The sequence below is a fragment of the Notothenia rossii genome (assembly GCF_949606895.1).
Source record: "Notothenia rossii genome assembly, chromosome: 9".
Classification (NCBI taxonomy): Eukaryota; Metazoa; Chordata; class Actinopteri; order Perciformes; family Nototheniidae; genus Notothenia; species Notothenia rossii.
In genome coordinates this window covers 60,331,587-60,358,867 of record NC_136907.1, presented here as the reverse complement: position 1 = coordinate 60,358,867, position 27,281 = coordinate 60,331,587, and the positions used below count along the sequence as shown (strand labels likewise).

Sequence of the window (27,281 nt, the reverse complement as noted above, 5' to 3'; positions counted from 1 at the left end):
AAAAAGGGGGGAAAGCACTTATTGAGTTATTTTAGGCTTCGTAACTTATTCACCAGCACTTACGCACCTATAATATTGTTTGAAGTGAATGTATCTGCACTTTCCTTGTTGTTCCGAGTTTGATTCTTTATGCTTTTTGCACTTATTGTAAGTCGCTTTGGATAAAAGCGTCATATCCACATACTTTGTAATTCACTATTTGATAACTGTAGTGACTTTACTAAATCATGCTTTGTTTTCTAGAACCTCGGAGGAGCTCAGGCACGTGATGCAGATGTAAAAGAAGAAGAACGTGAGGAGGAGGAGGAAGAAGAAGAGGAAGAGGAGGAGGAGGAACAGGTGGGAGGCATGACGAGTGCCGAGTCAGACAGCAGTGATGAAGATGAAGAGGGGGGAGAGGAAGAAGAGAGAGAAAAGGTGGAAGAGAGGAAGCAGAAGGGAAAACTAGAGTGGGACAGTTCCTCCATAACGTACTGACCACACACACATAAACACATATCTGCACATTTAAACACACTTTATTTACATGCCCATCGCTCTCACACGCACACACACACACGCACACACACACACACACACACACACACACACGCACACACACACACACAAACACACACACACACACGCACACACACACACACACACACACACACACACACACACACACACACACACACACACACACGCACACACACACGCACACACACGCACGCACACACACACACGCACACGCACACACACACACACACACGTTGATGCAGACATTACTTCACGCTCGCTACAGGTACACAGAAACAAAATCTCTGATAAAATAATTTACAATCTGTTGCTGGAACAAACACTGACCCTTCCCACGTTGTCATTGTTAATGACTCATCTCCCTCTGCTGAAGCACAGCTGTCTCATTATGTGGAGAATCAGCTGATAAAATGAATCTAAGCTCTTACATTTTGCGACACAAATTCTCTCCGTTTCTAACATCAACACAAAGATAATGTGGGCTTTGATCCCAATATTTAATATGTGCAATTTTCCTCAGATTACTTTTATATTGTTTATTTTATATTTTAATCAGATTGTCTGCAAACTGGTGAGTTATTAGCAGATTTATCAGAGAAATGTATCCATATACAGTACATGTGTTAATGTATCCATAAATGTTTTAAAATATAATTCCTTTGGCCTTTATAATAGGTATAACATAGATGTCCCTCAGCGTATATCCTCTGTTCTCATAACTCAAACCTCTCTTTCTCTGAGAACATGTTACCTCTTGAAATAAACATTACACATCTGTCCTGATTTATATCAGCAGAAATGTTAACCGTCTAATATTGTCTCCCTTTAGTTTCTCAAAAGTATTTTAAGGTGATTGAAAGGTTAAAATACTCTTAGAAACAAAAGTGCTGTTTGTTTGCATCTGTCTGTGTACCAAATCTCTCCATACTGTGGCCTATTGTAGCTTTCATTGTTATACAGAAATAGAAGAAATAGTACGGAGATGTTTCCGTGTGTGTTCTGTTTAATTTAAAATAAAATAGTAAAGGGAGCCCTCTATGCAAGTATGGGCCCAGTATAAAGGACCAGAACACAGAAACAAGGACACTGCAGTCATCGACTCTTTCAATCAAAATGCCTGTCACCCCATTTCTAACATTACCCTAGAAGATGATGTGTGCTTTTAACGTTTAATATGTGCCACTTCCCTCAGAGTACTGGTATTTATTTGGTTTATTTTTTAATAACAGACGGTTTGTAAAATGATGAGTTATTAAAAGATCCAAGAAGAGTTTTGAGAGATGTGAGTGACGTGTAATAAAACAACTTTTACTTTCACAACATCTCCACTCGGTACAGAGCTGAGATGTTAAGGTTTTTTGACTTTCTAACAACTCTTCAGTCAGACGCGGGACCATTTCTTTAGGGAAATGAAAATGACAGGCCCTCATAGCAGACTCTAAAAACGATTATCTTCTTATCACTCGACCCATACATGTGTTAGCAAACCACATGTTATTAGCCTTGTCTTGTTTCTCATCACTTAGTCCTGTTAAGCAGGGGCCGCAGCATGGAGCTAAGGTGGCACACTTTTTCGGATTAAACAATAGTGTTCTAATATGTTGTGAAACTGTCTCGCATTGGACGCAAATCAAGACCTGTCGAACGATATCTCACTAACTCTCGAAAATATATTTGTAAAACCGACCTAGGGTCTTTTTGAGCTTCCAGTTTGTGATGCAGGATTTTCCCTAAAAGTGTCCCTTATGTCTGAGTAAGTATCACCTCGACTACATAATTAAAGTTTATTTATCAGAACATGATTTTGTTATCGAAAGAATACTTTACGACATATCTTTACGTGAAAATAAGTGTGTTTATCCATCTCACTTTATCAAGTCACCACTCTGCACAACTTCACCAGAACTAGCAGAAGTGGAGACTTCTTTGATATTAATTCCTTCTTTTAAAAATCAATATTGCATATCAAGTACAATTGATTTAATCCAATGCGTTTGTCTGCATTTCAATTCTCTAAATGTAACTCCTTACACATTCCCGTTTCTACTCTGATTGCCAGTGATCACCTCTCTGAGGTCTGTGACTGACGCGTGTCCTGTCCACATGTCCCTCCCTCTGTCTTCCTTTAAGCACCTGTGATTGTGATGTCATAATTGTGAGACAACTGCCCTGTTTCCCCTTGTCCCCCTCTGTCATATTGTGCTTCTGAAAGAGGAAAAGATTCTTTTACATATAAAAAATAAACCCTGTAAAAATGTTCAAGACAGTTATTTTATATATCCGTTTCTTTTTCTTTTTGTAAACAAAATGGTCGGGATGTCTCTCTCTTTAGTGGTAATCCTACTGATTTCTGTATATTGACCAATAAAGACTTGTTTTAGACTCTACTCAGATCTCCTACTTGTTTGTGCACTAGGCATCTGACCTGTGTGTGTCTGTGTGAGAGCGTGTGTAAGTTTGTGTGTGTTCTCCCACAATAAATGAAATATGCATCCTTATTACCTCTTCAAATTGTGTTGTATACAGTAATTGAACTTCAGGCAATGCTGAATAATAGCATTTGACAAATTCATAACCTTTAATAAAGCTGCATAAAACAATCTGCAGATTATGTTCAGTACCCCTAATCTGGCCTGGCTAGTAACAATACATAGTTAAATTGGAAAAGAGATTAAACTTGTAAATTAATGCATATTATCAACAAGTCCGGCTGTAAGTGAAAGATTGACTCTTCACACACAATTGTGTGTAACACTGGATCCAACAGGGTCCTATCTCCACATTATCAAAATGGTGGATTATTAATGATACTACAAAAAAAGAACAAAGTATATTTGATATTAATGATGATTTAACAATCTACTGCATCATGTATGTGAGGTAAGACAAAAACTTAACTAAGTGGGCTGAAGTTGAATCAATGAAAGTTCCCTTGTGTTTGAAATAAAGAAAAAACAAATGGCCTTTCTTTAGCTTTTTAAATGTTCATGTTAGTATGAGATTTGAAGTGGAAAAGAAAAGCATTTATGAGCAACTTGGTCCTCACAGAACAAAGTGAACAATAACCCCCACACAATGGTAACAATTGATAAATGGAAAAGAAAAAGAGCATAAATCTGATATATTTTATTCCAGACAAAATGTCAGAGATTGTTATATCTATATGATTTAGTCTCAGGGTAGAATGATGACATTCAGGACCAGGTGAAGAGAAGGTAATGGACAATGCAATATGGGCTTGGAAAGCATAAAATGTGTTGGTAAAGATACAAACTGACACACATTTAATGATGTAACATTTTGCAACAATGTGGAGAACGTAACCATTGGGAAACAATTTATAATGCACTGTTGGTGTTTCGATTATTATTTGCTGAACAGAGAACATTACAATGGTCTGACGAACATTATATCTAAATATTATAATAACGGTTTGGAGGGGGCAAGCTTTAACAGTGTTGGAAAACAAGCCTCATTTCTATTTATTGGTAGCGAAATGTAATAAATAAATACAAATATTGGAACTTATATTATTTAATAAAAGTTGCTATCAAAGTCTTTATTGAGATGTTATCAATATCAACTTTTCACGTGTGTGTTGTTTTTTATGTTTTTACAGAGGTAAATATAACATGATCCAACTCAATCGTGGAGTATTACTGACCCCTGCTGGTGGAAGGCTGAACTGCACGGGACACATCAATGTCAAGAAATTCAAAAAAACATCCTTAAAAAAACATTACAATGAGATTGATGATGAATGAATAGATCCACATTGTCGATCCAATCTGGTTTACTTAAGTTTAGAACATTTAAGATGACCGGCAATGTGCTAAAATAAAGGAAACTAATGGTATTTCTTCTCCTTTGAATGCCATTTGTTTTTCCACGCCTATATTGTGGTGACAGTTACAGTACGGGACATAATTCACTGTGTGTTATAGTGTGTGTTGCACCACGGACGAGTTAGTGGGAGCACTGTGTGGTGGTTATGCTAGCTTGAGAGCAGCAGCAAGCATGTTGTATGTATCCTGTCTGTTGCACTAAATGGAAAGTAAAGTATGGAATTCTATACTGAACACACCGCCTCTGACTCCCTTTCATCGGCTCTACACTGGTGACCCTGACGTTTTCGTAATAGATTCCGAAGACTAATTGAACATGGCTGATCGCGATGTTTTCGTAAAGCTGCCGGAGTTTTAGGAGCATGCCGCTGCTGCGTGGTTTGCACACATGGAGGCACACTTTTCCTGCCGACAAGTCCGTGACGTGGATTTGAAATACTACCATGTAGTAGCAGCGCTGGGAAGCTCCACGTCATCCAGGTTGGTGGGATTTATCGCGGACCCCCCACACCATGGCAAATATGAGGTGATTAAAGCCCTTCTCCTTAAGACATTTAGCTTATCTGCTAAGGAGAGGGCACGCCAGATTCTTGACATTTAAGGCCTAGGGGACAGCAAGCCATCTCAGCTCATGGAGAAAATGCTAAATCTGCTAGGGGGGGAAGATCCCCGGATTTTGTTCATGGAGACATTCCTACGCCACTTGCCTTCCCGGTTCCAGACGGCGCTAGCCAACACGTCCATTACAGAGCCCCGTGCATTGGCGGAAGAGGCCAACCTTTTTTTCTTGGCTACCCAGCAGCCCGGCGCAGAGGCGCTAGCTGTGACACTCAGCGCCCCCTCAACAGTTAAGAAGGCTTGGGGGAGGCTGGACGCGACAGTAACAAGCCGGAGTGGAGACTCAGGAGAGTGTTTTTACCACGCGTGGTTCGGGGCAAGCACGAAGAAGTGTGTCGCTCCCTGCAGCTACAAGCCTCCGGGAAACGGAGGAGCCAGCGCTCGGTAGTGGCCCTGAGCGTTGGCGGCAAGGCCGGATTAGTACCTCCAGGGGCCCCTGGGCACTGAGCACTCATGGGCCCACCCCCACCCCCAACCCACGTACAAACAAGTAACACCACGCCTACCCAATCCTACCAACATGACCAATATTTAGAATTTTCAGTCAATCTGGCATGTCAAATCGCACACCTATTTGTCAAAAGCAGGGACGGAGCCACATAGTTTAACCAAAATAGGTCTAGCCTTTTGCCCTTTCAGTCAAAAATCACAAGACAAAGATAAATGGATAAGATCTCAAGACAGTGTATGGCTCAAGAAGACCTAGGTAATATCAATCAAAACCTCAGAACAGCACCCCACTTAATGCCAAAATATGACTGGCTGGCTGTACAAGTACACAAGGAGTTCTATTTGTCACAAACACCGAGAGTTACAAAAGTAAAATATGTAGTGAAATTGTGTGGTTGCTCAAGGGTAGGGCTGTTATTCGGCTATACACCTCCGCCGCGTAGTAATAAAGTTGAGCGCATACATGTCCATAGTGAGACCTACAATACAGAGACCTACAGTAATTTGACCCTATGGAAAAGCTGTGTTATTTATGGCGAAGAGTGAGTGTCATTTAAAACAATGTATGATGAGAGAGGTTGTGCCCGATCTTGTCACTGAGGGCCCTCTTTGCTCAAGGGCCCCTGGGCACTTGCCCAGGTTGCCCATATGGTTAATCCGGCCTTGGTTGGTGGCACGAGCAGGCTTCTCTTCGTCAGTGACAGAGTCTCAGGAAGCTTGTTTCTGTGTGACACGGGAGCTCAACGGCGTGTAGTTCCTGCTTCGAGGGAAGACGTCGCTCGTGGGGGACATGGTCCGCGGTTGACGGCGGCTAATAGCGGCCCCATTTGCACATACGGCGTGAGGCCTATGTGTTTGTGTATTGGAGGACAGCGGTTCAACTGGGATTTTGTGACGGCAGACATTTCTTTTCCCCTCCTCGGGCAGATTTTTTATGTGCTCACGGACTCCTGGTGGACGTTAAAAATAAACGCTTGGTTGATGCCTTGACATTTTTCATCCTTCGTGTGTACACTTGGCAAGCCAGCGTACGACGGGCTGTCGGGTTTGCTGTCGGGGGCGGACATTTTTCTCAGGCTGTTGGCTGAATTTCCAGACCTGATGCTGCCCACTTTCTCCGCGCTCACCACCAAGCATGGGGTGGAGCACCACGTCACCACCGAGGGTCCCCCAGTCTACGCCAGGGCCTGGCGGTTGAACCCTTCTAAACTTGCAGTAGCGAGGGCGGAGTTTTCAACCATGGAACGCCTGGCCCTGGGTATCGTCCGCCGTTCTGACAGTCCTTGGGCTTCTCCTCTATACATGGTTCCCAAGCCGAACGGTGGTTGGCGCCCGTGTGGGGATTACCGCCGCCTCAACGACGCCACGACACCTGACTGCTAGACTTTTCGGCGCATCTGGCCGGTACATCGGTGTTTTCGAAAGTGGACCTGGTGCGTGGTTACCAGTGCCCATGCAGCCCCTGGACGTCCCTAAGACAGCAGTGATAACGCTGTTTGGACTTTTTGAGTTCCTGCGGATGCCTTTTGGGCTCAAGAACGCCGCCCAAACGTTCCAGCGCCTGATGGATTTGGTGCTACGGGACCTGCCGTTCGTGTTTATCTACCTGGACGACATACTCGTCGCCAGCGCTTCGGTGGAAGAGCACCTGTCACACCTCTGAGCCCTTTTCACGAGGCTCAGCCAACATGGGTTGATAATCAACCCTGCAAAGTTCCATTTCGGGCTGTTTGATATTGACTTCCTCGGACACCGCGTCACCAAAGGCGGTGCAGCACCCCTGCCGGCGAAGGTGGAGGCTGTTGCGGCATTTCCTCGCCCGCTCACAGCCTGGTCGCTCCGTGAGTTTCTGGGGATGTTGACATTCTACCACTGTTTCATCGCCCGGGCCGCTCACATTATGTGGCCTCTGTATGAGGCGTTGAAGGGTACGACCCCCATCCAGGCGATCGACTGGACGACGGAAGCTGAGTCTGCTTTTACGGAGGTCAAGACCGCGTTGGCTCAGACGGCCTTGTTGGCGCACCCATCATCCACGGCTCCCATCTCCATTACCACAGACGCATCGGACTACGCCGTTGGTGCGGTGCACGAGCAGTGGGTGGAGGGCGCTTGGCAGCCACTCGCCTTTTTCAGCCGCCAGCTGACGCCCAGAGAACGCAGGTACACCGCTTTTGACCGAGAGCTCCTTGGACTTTATTTGGCCGTGCGGCACTTCCGTTTTTTGCTGGAAGGCCTTGAATTTACGGCGTTTGTCGACCACAAGCCGCTCACGTTCGCCATGTCTAAAGTGGCGGAGGCTTGGTCGGCACGTCAACAGCGGAGTTCACCACAGACATTAAGCACGTGGCTGGCAAGTTGAACCTGGTTGCAGATTGCCTCTCCAGAGTCGTCATTGGAGCCGTCCAGTTGGGCCTGGACTATACTCGCATGGCGGCGGACCAGCCCACAGACCCCGGCGTCCAGGCTCTGAAGGTGGAGGGCGCAGGGCTGCGCTTGGAGGACGTGGTGTTCAGCGACGCGGGCGTTACCCTCCTGTGTGATGTCTCCACGGGCCTGTCGCGGCCAGTCGTTCCCGCCAGCTGGAGGCGCTCTGTGTTCGAGGCAGTGCACGGAATGTCACACCCCGGCGTTGAGCCTTCGGTGCGCTTGGTGGCGCGAAGTTCGTCTGGCATGGGCTGAAAAAGGACGTGAGGACTTGGGCTGGTGAGTGCGTGGCTTGTCAGCGCGCTAAGGTGCACCGCCACGAAGGCCCCTTTGGAGCATTTCCTGGTGCCTGAGAGGAGGTTTGACCACATCAACATCGACCTGGTTGGTCCATTGCTCTCCTCTCAGGGCTTTTCCTACATCCTCACCATGGTGGACAGGATGACCCGTTGGCTGGAGGCTGTTCCTCTCGTGTCAACATCAGCCGCAGACATTGCCCGGGCTTTCATTGTGGCGTGGGTGTGTCGTTTTGGCACCCCATCAGACATTTCCTCGGACAGGGGCTCACAGTTCACGTCCGAGCTCTGGAATGCCGTGGCGAGTAGTTTGGGGGTTAAGCTGCACAGGACTACCGCTTACCACACTCAGGCTAAAGGCCTCTGTGAGCGGTTCCATCGCTCCATGAAGGCGGCCCTCAAGGCAATTAGGTCGACAAACTGCCTTGGGTGATGCTGGGCCTGAGGACTGCGCCTAAAGAGGATCTGCAGCGCTCCACGGCTGAGTTGGTATACGGTCAGCCGCTGAGGGTCCCGGGGGATTTCCTCCCCAACGCATCGGCTCCCTGGTCGGCTACGGCTACAGAACGCCGCTGAGGCCTTTGCTCCTATCCCCACTGCTCGGCACGGAACTCAGGTGTCCCGGATTCCCGTGGAGCTCCGCTCGGCGGAGCATGTGTTTATCCGGCACAACGCGCACAGGGGTCCCCTACATCCTCCTTACGATGGGCCTTTCCGGGTTTTGGAGCACAGGGACAAACACCTTGTGGTCGACCGGGGTGGTAAGGCCGAGCGAGTTTCTGTGGACCGGGTGAGGCTGCTCACCTGGACTTGGACCAGCCGGTGGTGCTGGCTCGACCTCCGCGACGGGGCCACCCCCCGGCCTCGACCCCTGTCACAGTATTGGGGCCTGCGGCTCCGGTCCCATTTCTTCTAGCGACCATCCCTTCAGAGGTCGCCTCCCCGGCTCCCGTTCTTCGGAGTCTGGGTGGTCAGCGTATCATTCCTCCCCGCCGCACAGACTTTGTGTACGAGTGAATTCTGGGGGGGCTTGTGTGGTGACAGTTACGGGGCATAATTCACTGTGTGTTATAGTGTGTGTTGCACCACGGACGAGTTAGTGGGAGCACTGTGTGGTGGTTATGCTAGCTTGAGAGCAGCAGCAAGCATGTTGTATGTATCCTGTCTGTTGTACTAAATGGAAAGTAAAGTATGGAATTCTATACTGAACACACCGCCTCTGACTCTGACTGATTTTTTTTAATCTTTTTTAAGTTATACGTTTTTAATGCTATTTTATTTCTATTTCTATTCCTGAAATATATTGGACTGTTTATTTCTGTGTCTTATTTCTCTTATGTACATTGCCTTGTGTTTTTGATGCTGCTGCAACGCAAAAATGTCCCAAATTGGGATCTATAAAGTACCTATCTATCTATCTATCTATCTATCTATCTATCATTTGAAAATACTTTTAAATACTTTTTTGTTCTGCATGCTACAAATAATAATATTTAAGACAACATTTTCTGTTTGACGAACACCAGGCTAAAAATATTTATGTTTTAAAAAGAGTCAAAACACTCGCTGTATAATCCTTAGTTTGTTGATTTGCAATGAATCTGACTCAGCTTTTAATTGACTGGCCTTCATGTAAGTTCATTTGATTAAATGTCCAGAGTTTTGCAGCTCTGCTTCACAACAGTGCTGACGATTCAGTTCTACCCAGCAGATCCCTGAGCGTGAAGCAACACTTTCCACTAATGAGTAGCTTAATGTGCATTTAAAGTGATGAGCAGCACATGTTCAACAGCACTGTGATGGAGGAAACTCTGAGACTGGCAAGAATATACCATGAGCTGCTAGTGAGTTAGCTTGGCTTTTATTTGTATTACTTGTTTTTGAAACTGACTATATACCCGCCTTGTAACACAGTTTATTACATATTATGAAGATTAACTCATCATATAGTATGCTGAAAAAATACATTGTGTAGTTTGTAAAAGAAAAGGGTCATAGTATAGTATCTCTACAAATGTCATAATACAGTATGAGGGAAAAAGTAATGGTATTGTTTGTGGAAAAAAGTAATTGAATACAATTCCAAGAAGAAATAAAAAAAATAGTTTTATGGTACATTAAAAAAATTGTGTTGAGAGATATCAAAAAAGTCTTTGTTTGTATATTATATAAAAAGTTTGAAAAGGGAATTTTGGTACAGTATGTTGAAAAAACAGAATTGTATATTCCATCCAGAGATGTCAAACGTACACACATCCTTTACTCAAGTAGTACAGATACTCAAGTTTAAAAATACTCTGGTAAAAGTAGAAGTACTGACTAAACTTCTTTACTCAAGTAAAAGTAAAAAAGTATGGGCTTCGTAATGTACTTCAGTAAAAAGAAGCCATAACTACCAGCTGTTAAATAGAGTAACTGGTAACTGGACCTCACTTTATACTAATAGAACATTAAAGATCTTCTATTTCAAATTGTAATCATGTAATTGTTAGCTAATTAATTTTTTTTTTAAAGTTTCAACACTGAACAACAACCAATCAGAACACGAGCAAAGAAAAACTAAGTGGGGAAATAAACGCCTACATTGTAGATTCTAGGTGACTACCTCTTCCTTGGAAACAACAGAACAATTATTATGGTAATGCATTAAAAAAAAAACTGAATTGAAGTGAGTTATATGGTGAAATTCATTTAAAATTGTGGGATCAAATAATGAACAATCCAACTCAATAATTGCGTTTGTGTGTGTGTTTGTGTAAAAGTAAATTGAGAAAAGACCCCTTAAATTATGACTTCTGGTGATGTTAGAGGGGGGGGGGCTGGGGGGAGGACAACTTGAGGCTTAAAAATATGAGAAGACTGATCAATACCTCCATAATCTTCAGTGTGGTTAGCTATGAATCTTCCAAAACTTCCAAACACCTTGTCCTGGACACAGTTTCTACAGTATAAACTGTGCAACAGTACAGTAGGCCCACACAAACTGCAGAACACCGGGGCTTTGGGAACACTCAAAATTACTTAAAATGATTTAATTCCCATTTAACCTGTTCAGAGGCTTTCCCCCCACCGTTTCTTTTCTCACGAAACTGTGTCTCAGGGCTTCTTAACATGTAATAAACTATTCATGTGTCCTACTCATTTAACTGGAAGAAACTCAGCTAACTGATGATATGAACCATGTTTACCGAAACAAAACACAAGTCTCACAAGAAGCGTCTAAATGAGCCCTGAGCAAAAAAATGCCAACGCACTCTAGGTATAAATCAATCGATATACTTATGGGATATGCACAAACAAGCTTAGCTAACAAGCTGAGATTCTAGAAATGTTAAGTATCATCACTGAGCGATCATAACTCGCGACAGAAGCAAATACAGACATCACACGACGTAGCTTTAGGTAGCAAAACACGGAGATATGCTCACCTTTTGCTGTTATTCTGATAAAAACGAGAAAAACGCGGCCGAAGGTTAATCCATAGGTTAATCCAATGTGTCTGTCACTTTGAAAAACGATTGATAATCCATAATTCTATTTTCATGTCAAAAACGGAGTTTTCATATTAGCTGCTAATTATGTTTCGGCGGCATAGTTTAAAGACAGCAACAGTTGGCTTCTGCTGCACTTACTGCATTCTCGTCTGGGCGTTGTGCATAGCGCCCAGACCAGCGCCGTATAGACTGAGAGTTACGTCATCTCCGTTCACACCAATGGACCACTTTTTTATAGCAATTGCGGATCGTGGAGCCTCTCAATCATTCCCCGGAAGTTAGCGCCAAGGCTAGCAGAGCTGTAGAGCTGCAGCATAATAGACCGTTCGTGACGGACTTTTAAAGGTAAGAAGAAGTTTAAAGATTTATATTGCGGATATTATCAGTACATCTGATTCAAATTAACATGTGTATTAAAGGATGTCAGTGGATTATCCCTAAATTAGTAGATTTAGGGAACGTTTACAGATAACAGATAAAGCTAGGATAACGGATCAAGTTAGCAACACACGTTGAACAGCCTTTTAATTGTAAATTCCGTTCTCTTAAAGAGCCTGTGACACGAACCCAACAACTGTTGTGCAATGAAATAGTGGGCTACTAGTAATCTCGAACCGTCAGTTTAAAAAAGAAAAAGCGATACCGTTCCGATAAATATCAATAATTTCGAACATCGCAGGAAAATTCTTTCGACTCATTTTGAGGTTTTGGGGGAAGCCGGAAGTGACGTCAATGCGGGAACGCTTCACTGTGCGGCGAGAGAGCCAAACACGGACAAAGTGTGTTGTCATGCGTAGAAATGGTGAATTACTGAGTTTAGGCACGTTAATAACGTTTTAATGAAGATGACTAAAGTATATTCATATTTGTCAGTGCTTTCATGTCAATTCGGTGAACATAAACATAAATGATCGTGGTGAAGATGATGATTAAATTAGGATTAAAAATCGGTAGTGAGAGCTGCTGAATTTCCTCCCGTCGGATGTGATATAAAAACAAATCGATTATTTTTGTAGTTGTAAACTCAAGTGGATGAAACTACATTTATTAGTGCTTTCATGTCAATTCGGCGAACATATGATACATTAAATGATCGTGAGGATGATGATTTAAAAATATTTTGTTTGAGCCGGTCTGCATTTCCTGATGAGAAAACAAACCTTAGCTTTTTTCAGTGGTGTAGTGGGCGTTGGACGCGGGGGTACGCCGTACCCCCACTTATTTGAAGTATGATTTCTTTTTTTAATAGTCTAAATACATCTAAAATCATTGCCAGTGTTATCAGTTGCAAGTGTGTGTTTGTTGTAATAATGACGAAAACATAATAGGCAGATTTCACAGTAATTATAATAAAAACGTAGCTCAAGCATTTATGCAACTTGATTTGAAGCGTGTGTGTGTGAGGGGCAGAATTGTGTGTGTAGGGTGACCAGGTGTCCCGCACTGTGCGGGACTACACACACAGCATTTTTATTATTTGTCCCGCGTCCCACACATTGAGACTATGTCCCGCATTTGAGTGATAGTCGCGCAGAAAGGCCGGATCGGTTCGCTGACAGCCGGCACCGCCCTTTATTATTATATTGTCTAAACGGCATCATGTAAGTTGCGCTGACAGACGACACAGAGGTCCCCAAGCCCCCCCCCCGTTGACAGTTCAAGAGCACGTCCATAGTGTCTCCCGTCCACCCACCACCCCGTCCACCCTGTAAAAACATCCCCACTACACCACTGGTTGTAGTAGTACACCAACATGGATTAAACGTGTGTTTTTTTTTACCACAATGTTGGGGAAATTAATGGATAAAATGCACGGATTATTATTATTATTCCCACTCCGATCGGGACATTAGATCCACCGTTTCCCCGCAGCGAGGCTCCCCCCGTTGACATTTTACATGGGCTGGGCTGGGTGCAGTGGCGGACTGGCCATCGGGACGAATCCCGATGGGCCGGTACCGAAGTGGGCCGGTCGGATAAGTCACTAGCAGATCCCCCACTCCCCCGTTGACAATTTACTAGTGGTACCGAAGTGGGCCGGTCGAGAGTCCCGGGCTGATTTTTAGTCCCAGTCCACCACTGGCTACATGACCGTATGATCGCCCATATTGACGCACCTAATTCCATAGGCGGATTTTGCGGGGGGGCAGGGGGGGCATTGCCCCCCCTGGTGGCTGAAATATGTTATATCATTACTAAATCTAAAACTGTTCCAATACAAATATTTTGTATATATAAATATTTTAATAGATGTAATAAAATGATTGTTACAATACAAATCTGAATAATATCATCTTTTGTTTGAAATAATTTCATTTTTGAGCAGTCGCATGTTGTGACCATAGACTGTATATATAAAGGGTTGTGACGTGTGTGTGTGTGTGTGACGTGTGAAGTTAAGGACAAAAGTTCCCTCACTTTTTTTTGTATCCAAGTGATTCAGCTATTGAATTAGCAGTAATGGATATTCGGCGATTTTTAAAACGTCCAATTTCGTCTTCAGCTTCAACAACAGAAGAGCCACCGACTGAGCCTAACTTTACCAACCAGCAGCCGTCACAATGTCAAGTGGCAGACACGCAAACGAGCAGCTCTGGATTAGCTAATGTTAGCCCCACAGCGGAGAGCTCTGGATTAGCAGGACCAGCTAACATTAACCCCACAGCAGGGAGACCACCGGCACCGGGGCCGTCAGTGGGTCATGATGATCTTGGGGAAAAGCACAGCTGTCCCAAGCAGCCTACTTTATCCGATTTCCCCTCAAAAATGTTTGGGAAAACGAAACGATCATTTTCCACGTACTATTACAAGAACTATCCCTGGCTGGAATATTCAGTACGAATTGATGCCGTCTTCTGTTTTTCATGCCGCCACTTCCAGACTGACAGCGGTGTGGAGGATTCCTTTAGAAAGGGCCTGAGTGACTGGAAAAAACTAAGCAGCAAACTGGAGAAACATGCACAATCCCAGGCCCATCTGAACTGCATGGTTAAATGGGATAACTATAAAGTGACTGCATCTTCTGGATCTATTGCAGCGAAACTTTCCCGAAGCCACAAAGATTCTGTTGAGAAGAACAGATCTTATTTGTGTAAAATTGTTGATATTGTGAGGCTGTTGTCCAAACTCGGATTGCCTTTTCGTGGGCATCGGGAGGGAAGCGAGTCAGAGTCGCGTGGAAATTTTCTTGAGGTTTGTGGATTTTTCTCCAAGTATGATTCTGCTTTTAAAAACATGCAGTCCAACTATTTCAATGCTACTAGCCCGGATTTCCAGAACGAAGTCATTGACATATGCGCTAACTTAGTTTGTGCAGAAATTGAAGAGAAAGTGCAGGATACTGGATTTTTTTCTATAATTGCAGATGAGGCCAGGTCTTGCAAAACGGAACAATTATCAGTATGTATCAGATATGCAGAGCCGCTTGACATCAAGGAGCGTTTTTTTGTGTTTTATTGATTGCTCAGCATCTCGCAACGCGGCTGGGATTGTGGAAGCAATAAACAAAGGACTTGAGATGTGTGGACTGAAACATATCCCAGTTGTTGCCCAGAGTTACGATGGTGCCTCCGTCATGTCTGGTCACGTTTCTGGTGTGCAGCAGCGCATCAAAGAGACCCACCCATACGCAGTGTACGTGCACTGCATGGCACACAAACTAAATCTGGTGCTTATGGAGTGTTGTGCTGTCAACCGCAGCGTGAAAACATTCCTGAACGTCATTGACAAACTCTACTCTGTATTTGCAGAGCCGTCAAACCATCATCGATTCATTGAAATGCAGAAATCACTGAATCTGAAACAAACTGAAATAATACAGCCAAGTGAGACAAGATGGGCGTACAAGTGGCGATCTGTGAATTCCGTTAAAACTCACTACTCTGCAATTATAGGGTGCCTGAGAGAAATGAGTGACGAGGGAGACAAGTGGTCTGTGGAGGCCAGTGGCCTTTATGCCCACATGACCAGAATGTCTTTCATTACATGTGTTATTGTATTGGAAGACATACTGCGTGTGATTCATGTTACGCACAAGGCCCTACAGTCCTCCAGCTGCACACTCTCCGAAGCTGCAGCGCTTACCGACAACCTGAAGGCGCACTTCAAATCTCAGAGACAAGCAGATACGTGGAGCAATATGTGGGGATCAGTGAAACAGTTCTGCCGGGACAACAACGTGCCAGTACCTGGGGATGCAGATGTTGAGTGTCAGACTCCGGGTCCCCTTGCACCCAAAAGAAAACGGGTTACAAAACCCCCGACCTCCCTCGACAGTTTCCTGGTTACAACTACTTTGGGCCAAAGAGAAACTGATGAAAGTGGCGCACAAATGTCACAGAGTGATACAGCTGGATATCAGCAGCACCTCTATCTCCCTGTGCTGGACACCCTCATCAACGAACTAGACAGACGATTCACGGGAGAGTCCATAGAGCTGGCACGAGCATGTGGAGCAGTGTTTAAATGTCAGAAAAAAGGAATTGAACCTCTCGTACAAAGATACGCACAGCTGCTCAAAATTCACCCTCTCCTTCTTGGAGCAGAGATGGACCTTGTAAAAGCCTCTGCTGTCGCACCTGTTGCACTTGAGCATCTCCGAAAGACTGTTAAAAAGGAGAGCTATCCAAATCTATACAAGATGCTCCAGTTGGCACTGACTCTGCCTATCGGATCTGCCACCTCTGAGAGAAGTTTTTCTGCAATGAGGAGAATTCGGAACTGGCTGCGGTCAACGATGGGAGGAACAAGATTTTCCTCACTTGCGGTTCTTCACATTGAGGACGACATAACCGCACAGCTGTCACCTGAGGGGATAGTGGACGTATATGCGGAACGTAAAAAACGGCGTCTACTTCTGAACTAAGGTAGGACACCAAGGGATATAGTAGTTATCAAATAAGTATAAGATAAGCACAGTTTTGATACGTTTTTTACAGTTATGTAATGCACTGTTGTTGGGGGGAGTGACCGCCCCTTCCATATGAGTGTGTGTGTACGGCGGGCATGAGGCGTGCATGACGGGACGAGTTGTGTTCGTATGTGGAAAAGTCATACTCAGTGCGGTGAGCACGAAATAGTTGGGACTGTGTACTGAGTGACGTCAGTAAAAAAGGTTTGCCCCCCCAAGCGCAAATGTCAAACTCCGCCTATGCCTAATTCCTAAACTTCTAACAGATACAACATAAACCGATCCTTCAGCCCCATATGAGCTCTCAGACACGTTCAAAATTAAACTGTCATCGCTGTCTGAGCTTGCTGCTGTGTGCTCCATCGTGCGTTTACATGCAGATGCTGGGATCCTGAACGGTGCAGCTGGAGCGCTGGGCCCGCAATGACGTCACACATAATTTGGCGGGACTTGAAGAATCCCCGAGAAGATCTAGAAAATTGTCAACATTGAAGGGCAGATTAATGGTTATCAAAGTACAAATATCCAAAATCAGTTCAGTAACGGTTTTCAAGGGGACAATATTTACTCAAATGTATGGGTTTGGATGATCGTGTCACAGGCTCTTTAATGTCATTTCGTCCAACGTTGTTGAATTAGAGAAGAGGGGCTTCTAAACGGGATTGTATGCTGGGGTGGAGGGAGTTAAATATTAGATAAATATAACTTTGGTGCGTGTAAGAGTGAGTGTTTTTAGCAGAGCCATATTGTGTCCTTGTGATTATGTTGATTATTACCTGTCTGTATAATGTTGCAGCTCAGCTGATTTTGGATTGATGGCAAAGGGAGAGGGACTTAAGTGAGAGTGAAAACACAAGGTAAGTTTAATACTACTGTTTTATATAAGTAAGCATACTAAACATGTATTATATCACTGTATTATATAAGTAATCTTGTTAGTAACCTACTGTATGGCAGGTGGAGGGGCAGTGATGTTAAAGGTGGAGGAGCAAAACTGCAAGACTGCAAACTCACAAGACAGAGAAATCAAAGTTTGTTCTCCAGAGAAGAGGTTGATTTCACTTCATTTATTTCATATTTTCTAAAGATGTGGAAATGGCACAAAAAACAACTTGAGAGCTGTAACCAAGACAACTGTAACAACATGAGTAGAGAGCCACCAAGGTTTTTCAAGTCCCTCTCTTACTCCATTTTGCCAACCCAAACTTCCAGGTACATGACGGGACACCTTGCTTCTTTTTGTTGTTTGCGCTCCTCTGGCTGGGTGCTGGCAGGTGGAGGGCAGTGATGTTAGCTGTTACACACCAGACTCAAACTTAACACATTGCATCCTTCTTTGCAGTGTCCTTATTCCTGGAAGGGGAATCTGCAATTCCTCCAGAGTTTTGTAACCCGTTGGTCCGCACGCAAAGCGAATTTTTAAAGCCTTCTTAATTGTCTCATTGCTCCATTTCATCCCCTTTGTGGTGAGTCTGCCTAATGCCTTAAGTTGGTCTTTTGAAAACGTTTTCTTATATTTGTTGTCCCTAATTTTCATTGTTTTCTTGAGAGCTGCATTTTCCTTCCATATTTTTCTTAGTGCAGACTTTGCTTTTTTGGTGATTCCTTCTTGGCTCTTTAATTTTCTCTTTAATTTTTTTAATAGATCTGTTTGACTGGCTGCTGGTTCCCTCGTATGCTGACTGGCTGCTGGTTCCCTCGTATGCTGACTGGCTGCTGGTTCCCTCGTATGCTGACTGGCTGCTGGTTCCCTCGTATGCTGACTGGCTGCTGGCTGAGTGGGTGGTGTCCACCCTCCCTGTCTCTCCTCACTAGCCATGTCCTCTCTTTCGTCACCCTCACTTTCCTTTCTCTCAGTCTCCTCATCCCTTCTTCCCTCAATCTTTGAGACTAATGTAAGTAGAATACATGGCACTGTAGATTTTCGAACATTTAAAATATTATACCACTTAAAAATAAGAAATATGACTTTTGTTACTAAGAGTTCATACTTATTATACCTGTGTCACCTTTCACACTATAGCTGTGATCATGAGCTATAGGCTTTGTAGATACAGGTCCCGGGGTGAATCGTGGTGCAGGGGCCCTTCTCTTTTTGACCACAGGGCGATGCACGAAGATGGTGGGTATAGCCTCTGCTCTCAGCCTAGTCTTGCCCTTTTTTGTCTTGACAAACTGGTCTGCATCAAAATGTGCCTGCGGAGTGACTTGAGGTTACTTCACACACAGAACAACTCAGTTTTGTCTGCCCACATACATATTCCATAGTGGTTGAATACACGGTATTAGGAAACACTTTATACTTACTGGCCATGTTATACTCATTACATACTGTATATAAAATATGACCAAGAATGTGAGACAACTTTATAGAAATTCATATCACATCTGTTACTGATTCCATTTGTCATACTTTGTTAAACTCACAAATAATAAAGTTCCATAACTTCAGTTGGGAACAAAGACCACACCTTATCTCCCCAAGGCAATTTCCCATCCAATAGGTGTGCTATATAGGTGTGTATGAGCCTTCTCCTGTCTGTTACTCCCTCTTTCAGCACAAGAACCAGAGGGGGATTCAATGGAGCCTGAATACCTGCACTGGGACCCTCACCCTGCACCCTGAGTCTCAACTCTGTGTTTTTCAAGCCTTTCCCTGTTTTTTTGTATTAAACAAAACATTAAGCTTTCCCAATGATGTGGTTTTCGTTTTGTGAAAAAGTGCAAATGCAGTGTTTGTATATAATAACCTCACATATTTTTTTGCTGTTGGTCGTGAAATTGCTCCTGCTGACTTGAACCAGCCATTTTTTCCTCCGCTCTGTGTCAGTGGGGAAGCCGTACATTCGTACTCCTTTCTCTGAGCGATTTGAGCATCCCCAGGCAGCACAGCAAACCATGGTGGCGACTAGGAGGCAGCACAGCAAACCAGGACAACACGGAGGAAAAGGCACAGACAAACTGCATGATATGCTATTCAATGTTTATTGAATTCCATGTATTTGCAATGGATGTTCCTAAACAACACATTTAACATCATCATCATGCTGCTGCTGCTGTTGCTGCTGCTGCTAGTCCTTTGATAGTCACCTGTCCTTTCTGAAAGCCATAAAGATGACATTAGTCATTTAGATAACTTGTGTCCTCAATTACCATGGGATTACTGAAACTACCATGAATTTAAGAAAATGGTAGAAATTAATCTAATCTGAATTTTGAAGCATTCCTTTAGATACCCTCCCTCTAAATATATCAATAAACATTAGAAAGTGATGCTCCTTACTACCATACAAGTTTAAGAAGATAATATTGGTTTTAAAGAATTCAAAGCTATAAACAGTAACAGGCTCTTTAACCAAGGCACTGTTAGCCTAACATGTAAACTAGTTGTTCACACTAATCCTAATATTATCACTTAATATTATCAAATTCTATTTTATTTTTTAAAACATATTGATGTAAATACATACACATATCGATTTGTTGTATAAATATTGCAAATCAAAACCTTTATTCACTAATAATTACCAAAAATCGTAGTTCTATCTCCTGTTATCAATGCATTCACATTGCCCGCCATGAACTTCCGGGGAACAATCCTCGTCTGCATGAACCACGTGACGATAACCGTTTTTGGGCTTCCGCTGTCGTAACTCTTCTATCTATATGGCGCTGGCCCAGACGAGAGAGGGTAATGATACACGGGCAAGGCCAGGCAGGAAATGTGACTTATCAGTAACTTTAGACATCGTAACACAATTTTAAACGAGATTTTATCGTAGATTATACATTATATTGATACCAATTATATAATATTTACCTGGTTTATTAAAAAAAATATATATTATTATTATTTATTTTATTTTTTTTAATGTGGGAAGAGGGGGGGCGGCGCTCCTATGGGCCGGCCGCCACTGGTTGCAGCGATTGTAAAACACAGATTAAAACTAAAGTAACGAGCCTGTTTGGAAAATGTAAGAAGTAGAAAGTACAGGTATTTGTGTTAAAAATGTAAGAATTAAAAGTAAAAAGTCGTAGTGTAGTAAAGTACTAATACCAGAAAAACGTACTTAAGGAAGGTAACAAAGTATTTGTACTCCACTACTTCCCACCTCTGGTTCCGTCTAAAATAATACAAAAGTTATAGTATTATTTTTCCAAAACAATCAAAAGATAGTTTTTCCAAAAAAAAGAGTATAAATGGGAAATGAAAAAAAGTCATATAGTATGATGAAAAAAGGTAATGATGGACTTCCGGTTGGGCATGACGGAGTAGAGACGTGCGTAGTTCTGCTCCCGCAAACTTTTGTGCTGTAACTTTTCTGAAGCCCATAACTTTTCTTTAACTTACATTCAAGTGAACATTAATATTATTCCGCTCACAACGCCACCATAGTATGCCGTCCAAATTGGCGAAAAGCAACAAAAAATAAAAAACCGCCGGGACCGATAGCCCCGAGCTAGCTAGCAACGATCTCAACATGGCGGACATGGCTAGCCTCCTTGAAGACCACCGTAGAGCTCTCTCTGCCGACTTTAAGTCTGCCATCTCAACTCTTGAAGCCAAACTAGACCGAATCCAAGCGACTGTGTCAGACCACGGGCAGACAATTGCTTCACTCGAGTCCAATGCTAACTTGCAGGACGAACGCATGTTAGCCCTGGAGGCTACTTGTGCTACGCTAACGGACAGCAATGCTAAACTGGTGGCCAAGGTCACTGATCTCGAGTCCCGCAGCCGGCGCAACAATATAAGAATTGTCGGTTTGCCAGAATCCATTGAGGGCCCTCATCCCTCGACATTCTTCCCGAAGCTGCTGATGGAGGTCCTTGGTGAGGGCGTCTTTGATTCGCCGCCGGAGTGCGACAGGGCCCACCGCTCACTCACCGACAAGCCCAAGCCGGGACAGAGGCCACGGCCGGTCATCATCCGCGTCCACAGGTAGCAGCAGAAGGAGAATATTATCCGTGAGGCCCGGGCCAGGAGAGGCAAGCTACAATACCAAGGTACGCCCATCGCCATCTACGAGGACTACGCACCCGAAGTGATGGAACAGCGCTACAAATACCGAGAGGTGATGGCGGAGCTTTACAACCTAGGGCTCAAGCCAGCCCTGCTGTTCCCTGCGAGGCTTTCCATCGTATCGAAGGAGGGAGGTAAGAAGAGATTCTCCTCGGTGGCAGAGGCTAAATGCTACATAGCATCCATTCGTCCTGACGCTGAATCAGTCTCACGCGTCTGATGGGACGTTTAGTAAGAGACTATTACTTTTTTTTGTATTCTGCTTTCATGGACACTTTTTGTACATGCACTTTGGCCGCTCTGGTATTTGCACTGATAGTTTGAGCCTAGTGCTGATATTGCAATGAACATGAATGTACCTGCTACTGTTTACGCTACATGGGACCCAGGTACTTGGACTGTTCTGAATGCTGTTTGAACTGATTCCTTCTATGGGTTTTAACCCTTAAAGTGCAATTCTATTTTGTTTTACTTGATCTCTGGGCCTTATTTTATTTATGTATGTTACTTGAGATCTATGTCAGTGCCTTATTGCCCCCTGCTATGCTTATATTGGTAGGCTGTTTACCTATCTATGGATGTTAGTATAATTGCTATTTTATGCATATATATACACACTTGAGTTTTTTGTTTTTTTGTTTGTTCACTTGATACTTTTCCGTGTTACAATGGGCTTCCCGCTTTTAGTATAGGGAACGGGACCCCGGAAGATAAGTTCTGCTGTTGAGCTTTGAGCTATAGCGCTCAGTCAGGGTTTGTATTTGCGATGCTCCGGGTATGGTCACATTTGGGTTTATGGGTTGTGTTTTGTTTATGGTTTGTCTATTTTTGCCTTCGCTTGTTTTTTTTGTACTGTTTTTTCCCCTTTCCCGGTCTTCTTCTTCCCCCCCACCACTCCTCTCCCCTCAGTCCTGGGGAAGCACAACGTTTTCAGACCACCTTCATTAGACTCCCCATATGACTAACAGTATGACGACTGCTGGCAGAAGTGTGCGCCTGATCTCCTGGAACACCAGAGGAATGAACAAAGCTATTAAAATTGGTAAGGTCTTGACTCGATTGCAACATCTTAAAGGGGACATTATATTTTTTACAAGAAACACACCTTAAAACGTCTGACACCCTTCGCATCAAGCGGGCGTGGATGGGCCATTACTTCCACTCAAGATTTTCTAGTAAAGCCAGAGGTGCTGCCATTATTATTCACAAGAGTGTGATGTTCGTACCAACAAATACTATTCTCGACAATAATGGCCGCTACGTCATAGTTTCAGGTGTCTTGCAGGGCATGCCTGTAATTTTGGTTTCTGTTTACGCACCCAACTGGGATGACGACCAATTCTTTATGAACCTTTTTGCTAAAATCCCGAACGCAGACAATCACCGCATAATCGTGGGTGGAGATTTTAACTTGATTCAAGATGTGCATCTCGACAGGTCATCCCTTAAACTTGGCACTCTCTCAAAATCCGCCAATGTAGTCTCAAATTATGCAGCACAATTAGGAATCTCAGACCCTTGGAGATTTAAAAACCCTCAAAGTAAAGCTTTCTCTTTTTTCTCACATGTCCACCACACATTCTCGCGAATAGATTTTTTTCTGCTTGATGACAGCTTGCTACACCTTGCCAGCGCGTGTCAATACCATCCTATAGCCACCTCAGATCACGCCCCTGTATCAATTGACATCCACTTCCCTCTTACTGTTACTCCCGCTAAGTTGTGGAGGTTCAGTTCCCACCTGCTGTCAGATGACAAGTTTAAGGACTTTGTTAACTCTCAGATTCGTTTATATATCGAAATTAATGACACTGCTGACGTAAGTTGTGGAACAGTGTGGGAGGCTCTCAAAGCCTATGTTCGTGGGCAGGTTATATCGTATGTTTCCAAACTAAGAAAGGATGAAAGGGTTCGGCTGTCGGCAATTTTGGAAGAACTTCTCCGAATTGATGAAACGTATTCCTTCTCCCCCTCACCAACCTTATATAAAGAATGCATATTATTACATTTGGAACATGACCTTTTAATGACGAGCGTAGTGGAGAGACAACTGAGGCAAACTAAGCAGCGCTTTTTTGAACAGGGGGACAAGGCTGGGAGGCTTCTGGCTCAACAGGCTCGGGCAGTTAACGCTTCCAGATTAATCCCCAAAGTAAAGTCGCCCGAAGGCAATTTAGTCTCTGACCCGATTGAAATAAACAAGTCTTTCTTTGAATTTTATAATAATTTGTACACTTCTGAATGCCCCACAATTGGCACAATAAACCCAAATCCTCTTGACTCCTTAACTTTCCCCCAAATTGACGTAGTTAACGCAGGCGGAATGGGGGACCCCATTTCCACTTTAGAGATACAGGAAGCCATCAAATCTATGCAAAATGGGAAATCCCCTGGTCCGGACGGCTTCACAGTCGAATTCTACAAAGCATATTCGTCTCTTTTGGCACCAATTCTAGCAAGGATGTATAATGATTCCCTTAAAGAAGGCAGATTACCTCAAACCCTGTCCATGGCATCCATCTCTCTACTATTGAAGAAGGATAAAGATCCTACTCTCTGTGGCAGCTACAGACCAATTTCTCTCCTAAATGTTGATTGTAAAATACTGGCTAAGATTTTGTCCCTCCGCCTCCAACTCGTGATACCTTCTATAGTTCCGCTTGACCAAACAGGTTTTATGATAGGGAGACACTCTTTCTTCAACACCAGGTGGCTACTTAATGTTATTTTCTCGCCCCCGTCCAATGTCCCCGAAGTCATAGTTTCACTCGATGCGGAAAAAGCTTTTGATAGGGTGGAGTGGAGCTACTTGTTCTTCATTTTAGAAAAATTTGGCTTTGACTCAAAATTTATTTCTTGGATTAAGCTTTTATATGCCTCACCTTCTGCATCGGTAAACACAAATGGCATTCAATCGTCTGCTTTCCCTCTCCAACGTGGGACACGCCAGGGCTGCCCGCTTTCTCCCCTATTGTTTAATTTAGCCATCGAGCCTCTAGCTATATGGCTCAGAGGCCATAATGGGTTTGAGGGCATCACTCGTCATGGTATAGTTCACAAACTTTCCCTTTACGCGGATGACCTTCTCCTATACGTCTCCAATCCTGTGTCCTCTCTCCCTCCTATATTGTCAATCCTTGAGCAGTTTGGTCGTTTATCAGGCTACAAATTAAATCTCCAAAAGAGCGAACTATTTTTTGCAAACCAACTGGCGAAGACACTCCCCCCAACCGCTTTTCCCTTTAATATTGCATCAGATGGCTTCAGATACTTGGGGGTGTCCATCACCAGCTCCTTTAAAGATCTGTTTCCCAAAAATGTTCAACCACTCTTAGCTAAATGCAAATCGGATCTATCTAGGTGGTCTTCCCTTCCCTTATCCCTTGTTGGCCGTGTCAATCTTATTAAAATGGTAATTCTGCCGAAATTCTTATATCTCTTCCAGCATATCCCAATTTACATCAATAAATCTTTTTTCACCAGTCTTGACAGTCAACTAAATGCGTTCATTTGGGATGATAAACCCGCCCGTCTTAAAAAATCAATTCTTCAGCTCCCCAAGTCGGAGGGTGGCTTGGCACTCCCGAACTTCCGTCACTACTACTGGGCCTCTAATATTAACCGACTCCTTTACTGGATTGGCCCCAAGACTCCTAACTCCAGCCCACCATGGGTTCACATGGAGATCTCCTCCTCCTCTAGCTCCTTACACTCTGTGATTTGCTCCCAACTTCCCGTAATGACGCACAAAATCTCAGTCAACCCAATTGTTACCAGTACTATTAAGATTTGGCTTCAATTCAGAAGGCAACATGGCTTACACAGAGCCTCAATCCTAGCTCCAATACTAAATAATCACTCATTCTCCCCATCCTGCTCGGACCCCACCTTCCGTATGTGGGCTGGTAACGGGCTTGTCACAATCAGTAATCTTTACAAGGATGGGGTTTTCTCTGACTTTGCATCCTTGTCAGCCAAATATCACCTGCCAAATAGTCATCTTTTCCGCTTCTTCCAAATTAGACATTTTGCTCAAAAGCAATTTCCCCATTTTCCCAACCGCCCCCCTGAGTCAGGAATTGACCAGTTTCTCACCCTTGATTGTGACCAAAAAAGGCTGGTATCTACTATTTATGGAAAACTTGCCTCCTTTGACCAAGCCTCTACTACAGACGTGTCAAACTCAAGGCCCGCGGGCCAAAGGTGGCCCGCCACGTCATTTTATGTGGCCCGCGAGAGCTTAATTACATTACATTGCATTTTTTTTTCTTTTTTTTTTCTTAATAGCTCTGATTGTCTAAAAATAAATAAGTCAAATGCGTGCCGTGACCAAAAACTACATTTCCCACAATACATGCCGATTATGTTACCCGCGAAGTGACGGCATCCCGCCACTAGACTGCAGTGTTTCCACATCGATGCGATTTTCCCAACAAGTGGAATTGAGAAATACAAATAATGATCCCAAAATGTCCAGGAAGAGAAAAATTGATGCAGATGGAAGGGTGTTTCAAGAAAGATGGGAAGGCGAATACATGTTTGTGCTTCAAGGAGAAAAACCGGTATGTCTTTTGTGTTATGAGGCGGTGGCGGTTGTCAAAGAGTACAATCTACGTCGGCATTTTGAGACCAAACACGGAGGTAAGTATGCCAAATTTACCCATCAAGAAAAACAACAAATTGCCCAAGAATTAAAAGGCAAACTGCGATCGCAGCAGAATGTGTTCGCGAAAGCCACAACCAAAAACAACGCGGCAGTGAAAGCTAGCTTTGTTGTGGCTGAAGAAATCGCCCGCGCTTCAAAGTCTTTTTCAGAGGGAGCGTTTTTGAAGCAGTGCATGCTGAAGGTCTGTGAGCAGGTGTGTCCCGACCAGATACAGACTTTTAAAAATGTCAGTTTATCAAGAAACACCATCGCGGACCGAGTTAAGGAACTAGCAGGAAACCTGGCAACACAGCTGGCCGAAGAGACACGCAGCTACATAGCTTTTTCATTAGATGTTGATGAAAGCACAGACAACACGGATACAGCGCAGCTATCTATTTTTATTAGAGGCGTGAAGTCGGACCTCTCTGTCACTGAGGAGCTGTTGGATGTGGCTGCCATGCATGGGACCACAACGGGACGGGACATTTTTGATGCGGTGGAGAAGTCCGTCAGTAAAAACGCATTGCCCTGGGAAAACTTGGTGGGATTAACTACAGACGGTGCACCTGCAATGTGTGGAAGAAAAGTGGGCTTGGTTGGACTAATGAAGGAGAAAATGCAAGAAAGTAACTGTCACGCCTCTGATAACGTATCATTGCATTATCCATCAAGAAGCCTTGTGCGGGAAGGTGCTGGGGATGGATGATATAGTGACCACGGTCATGAAGACAGTGAACTTCATTCGGGGGCGTGGCCTGAATCATCGTCAGTTCCAGCTTCTTGCAGGAGATGGGCTCGGAGCACGGAGACGTGCCGTACCATACAGAAGTAAGGTGGCTGAGTAGGAGCAAAGTCCTCAAACGATTTTTTGAGCTTAGGGAAGACATTGCTCTTTTCATGCAGAGTAAAGGAAAACCCTTGTCTGAACTGTCAGATCCAAACTGGCTGTGTGACTTTGCTATGTTGTGTGACATAACCGAACATCTCGCCCAACTGAATCAGAAGCTGCAGGGACGCAAACAAGTCATCACGCAGATGTCCGACACGATCAC

At 43.9% G+C, this 27,281-nt stretch overlaps 2 protein-coding genes across 10 annotated transcripts in view; both read left to right on the top strand.

Moving 5' to 3' along the window:
• clstn2a (calsyntenin 2a) overlaps positions 1-2,906 on the top strand; it is a 150,222-nt gene extending 147,316 nt beyond the window's left edge. For all 3 annotated transcript variants that reach the window (XM_079647739.1, XM_079647741.1, XM_079647740.1), the window contains exon 18: positions 244-2,906. In XM_079647739.1, coding sequence (XP_079503865.1) covers positions 244-477 — 234 coding nt within the window. In that variant the 3' untranslated portion in view covers positions 478-2,906. The remainder of the gene's footprint in view (positions 1-243) is intronic.
• An 11,848-nt stretch (positions 2,907-14,754) lies between these two features.
• Positions 14,755-19,237, top strand: LOC307017868 (zinc finger MYM-type protein 1-like). 7 transcript variants are annotated; one of them, XM_079647746.1, is made up of 4 exons: positions 14,755-17,415; positions 18,204-18,453; positions 18,610-18,680; positions 19,117-19,236. In XM_079647746.1, the coding sequence occupies exon 1, from the start codon at positions 15,014-15,016 to the stop codon at positions 16,511-16,513; it is 1,500 nt and encodes a 499-aa protein (XP_079503872.1). In that variant the 5' UTR covers positions 14,755-15,013; the 3' UTR covers positions 16,514-17,415; positions 18,204-18,453; positions 18,610-18,680; positions 19,117-19,236. The 7 variants fall into 7 exon arrangements, 6 of the variants coding, with proteins under 6 accessions (XP_079503872.1, XP_079503871.1, XP_079503873.1 ...); XM_079647745.1 differs by having other exon boundaries at positions 18,204-18,680; positions 19,117-19,237; XM_079647747.1 differs by lacking the exon at positions 18,610-18,680 and having other exon boundaries at positions 19,117-19,179.
• The last annotated feature ends 8,044 nt before the right edge of the window (positions 19,238-27,281 follow it).

Bases quoted from the DNA above. Each gene is read 5' to 3' on its own strand.
- LOC307017868 (XM_079647745.1), top strand. From the start codon at position 15,014: ATGAGGCCAGGTCTTGCAAAACGGAACAATTATCAGTATGTATCAGAT.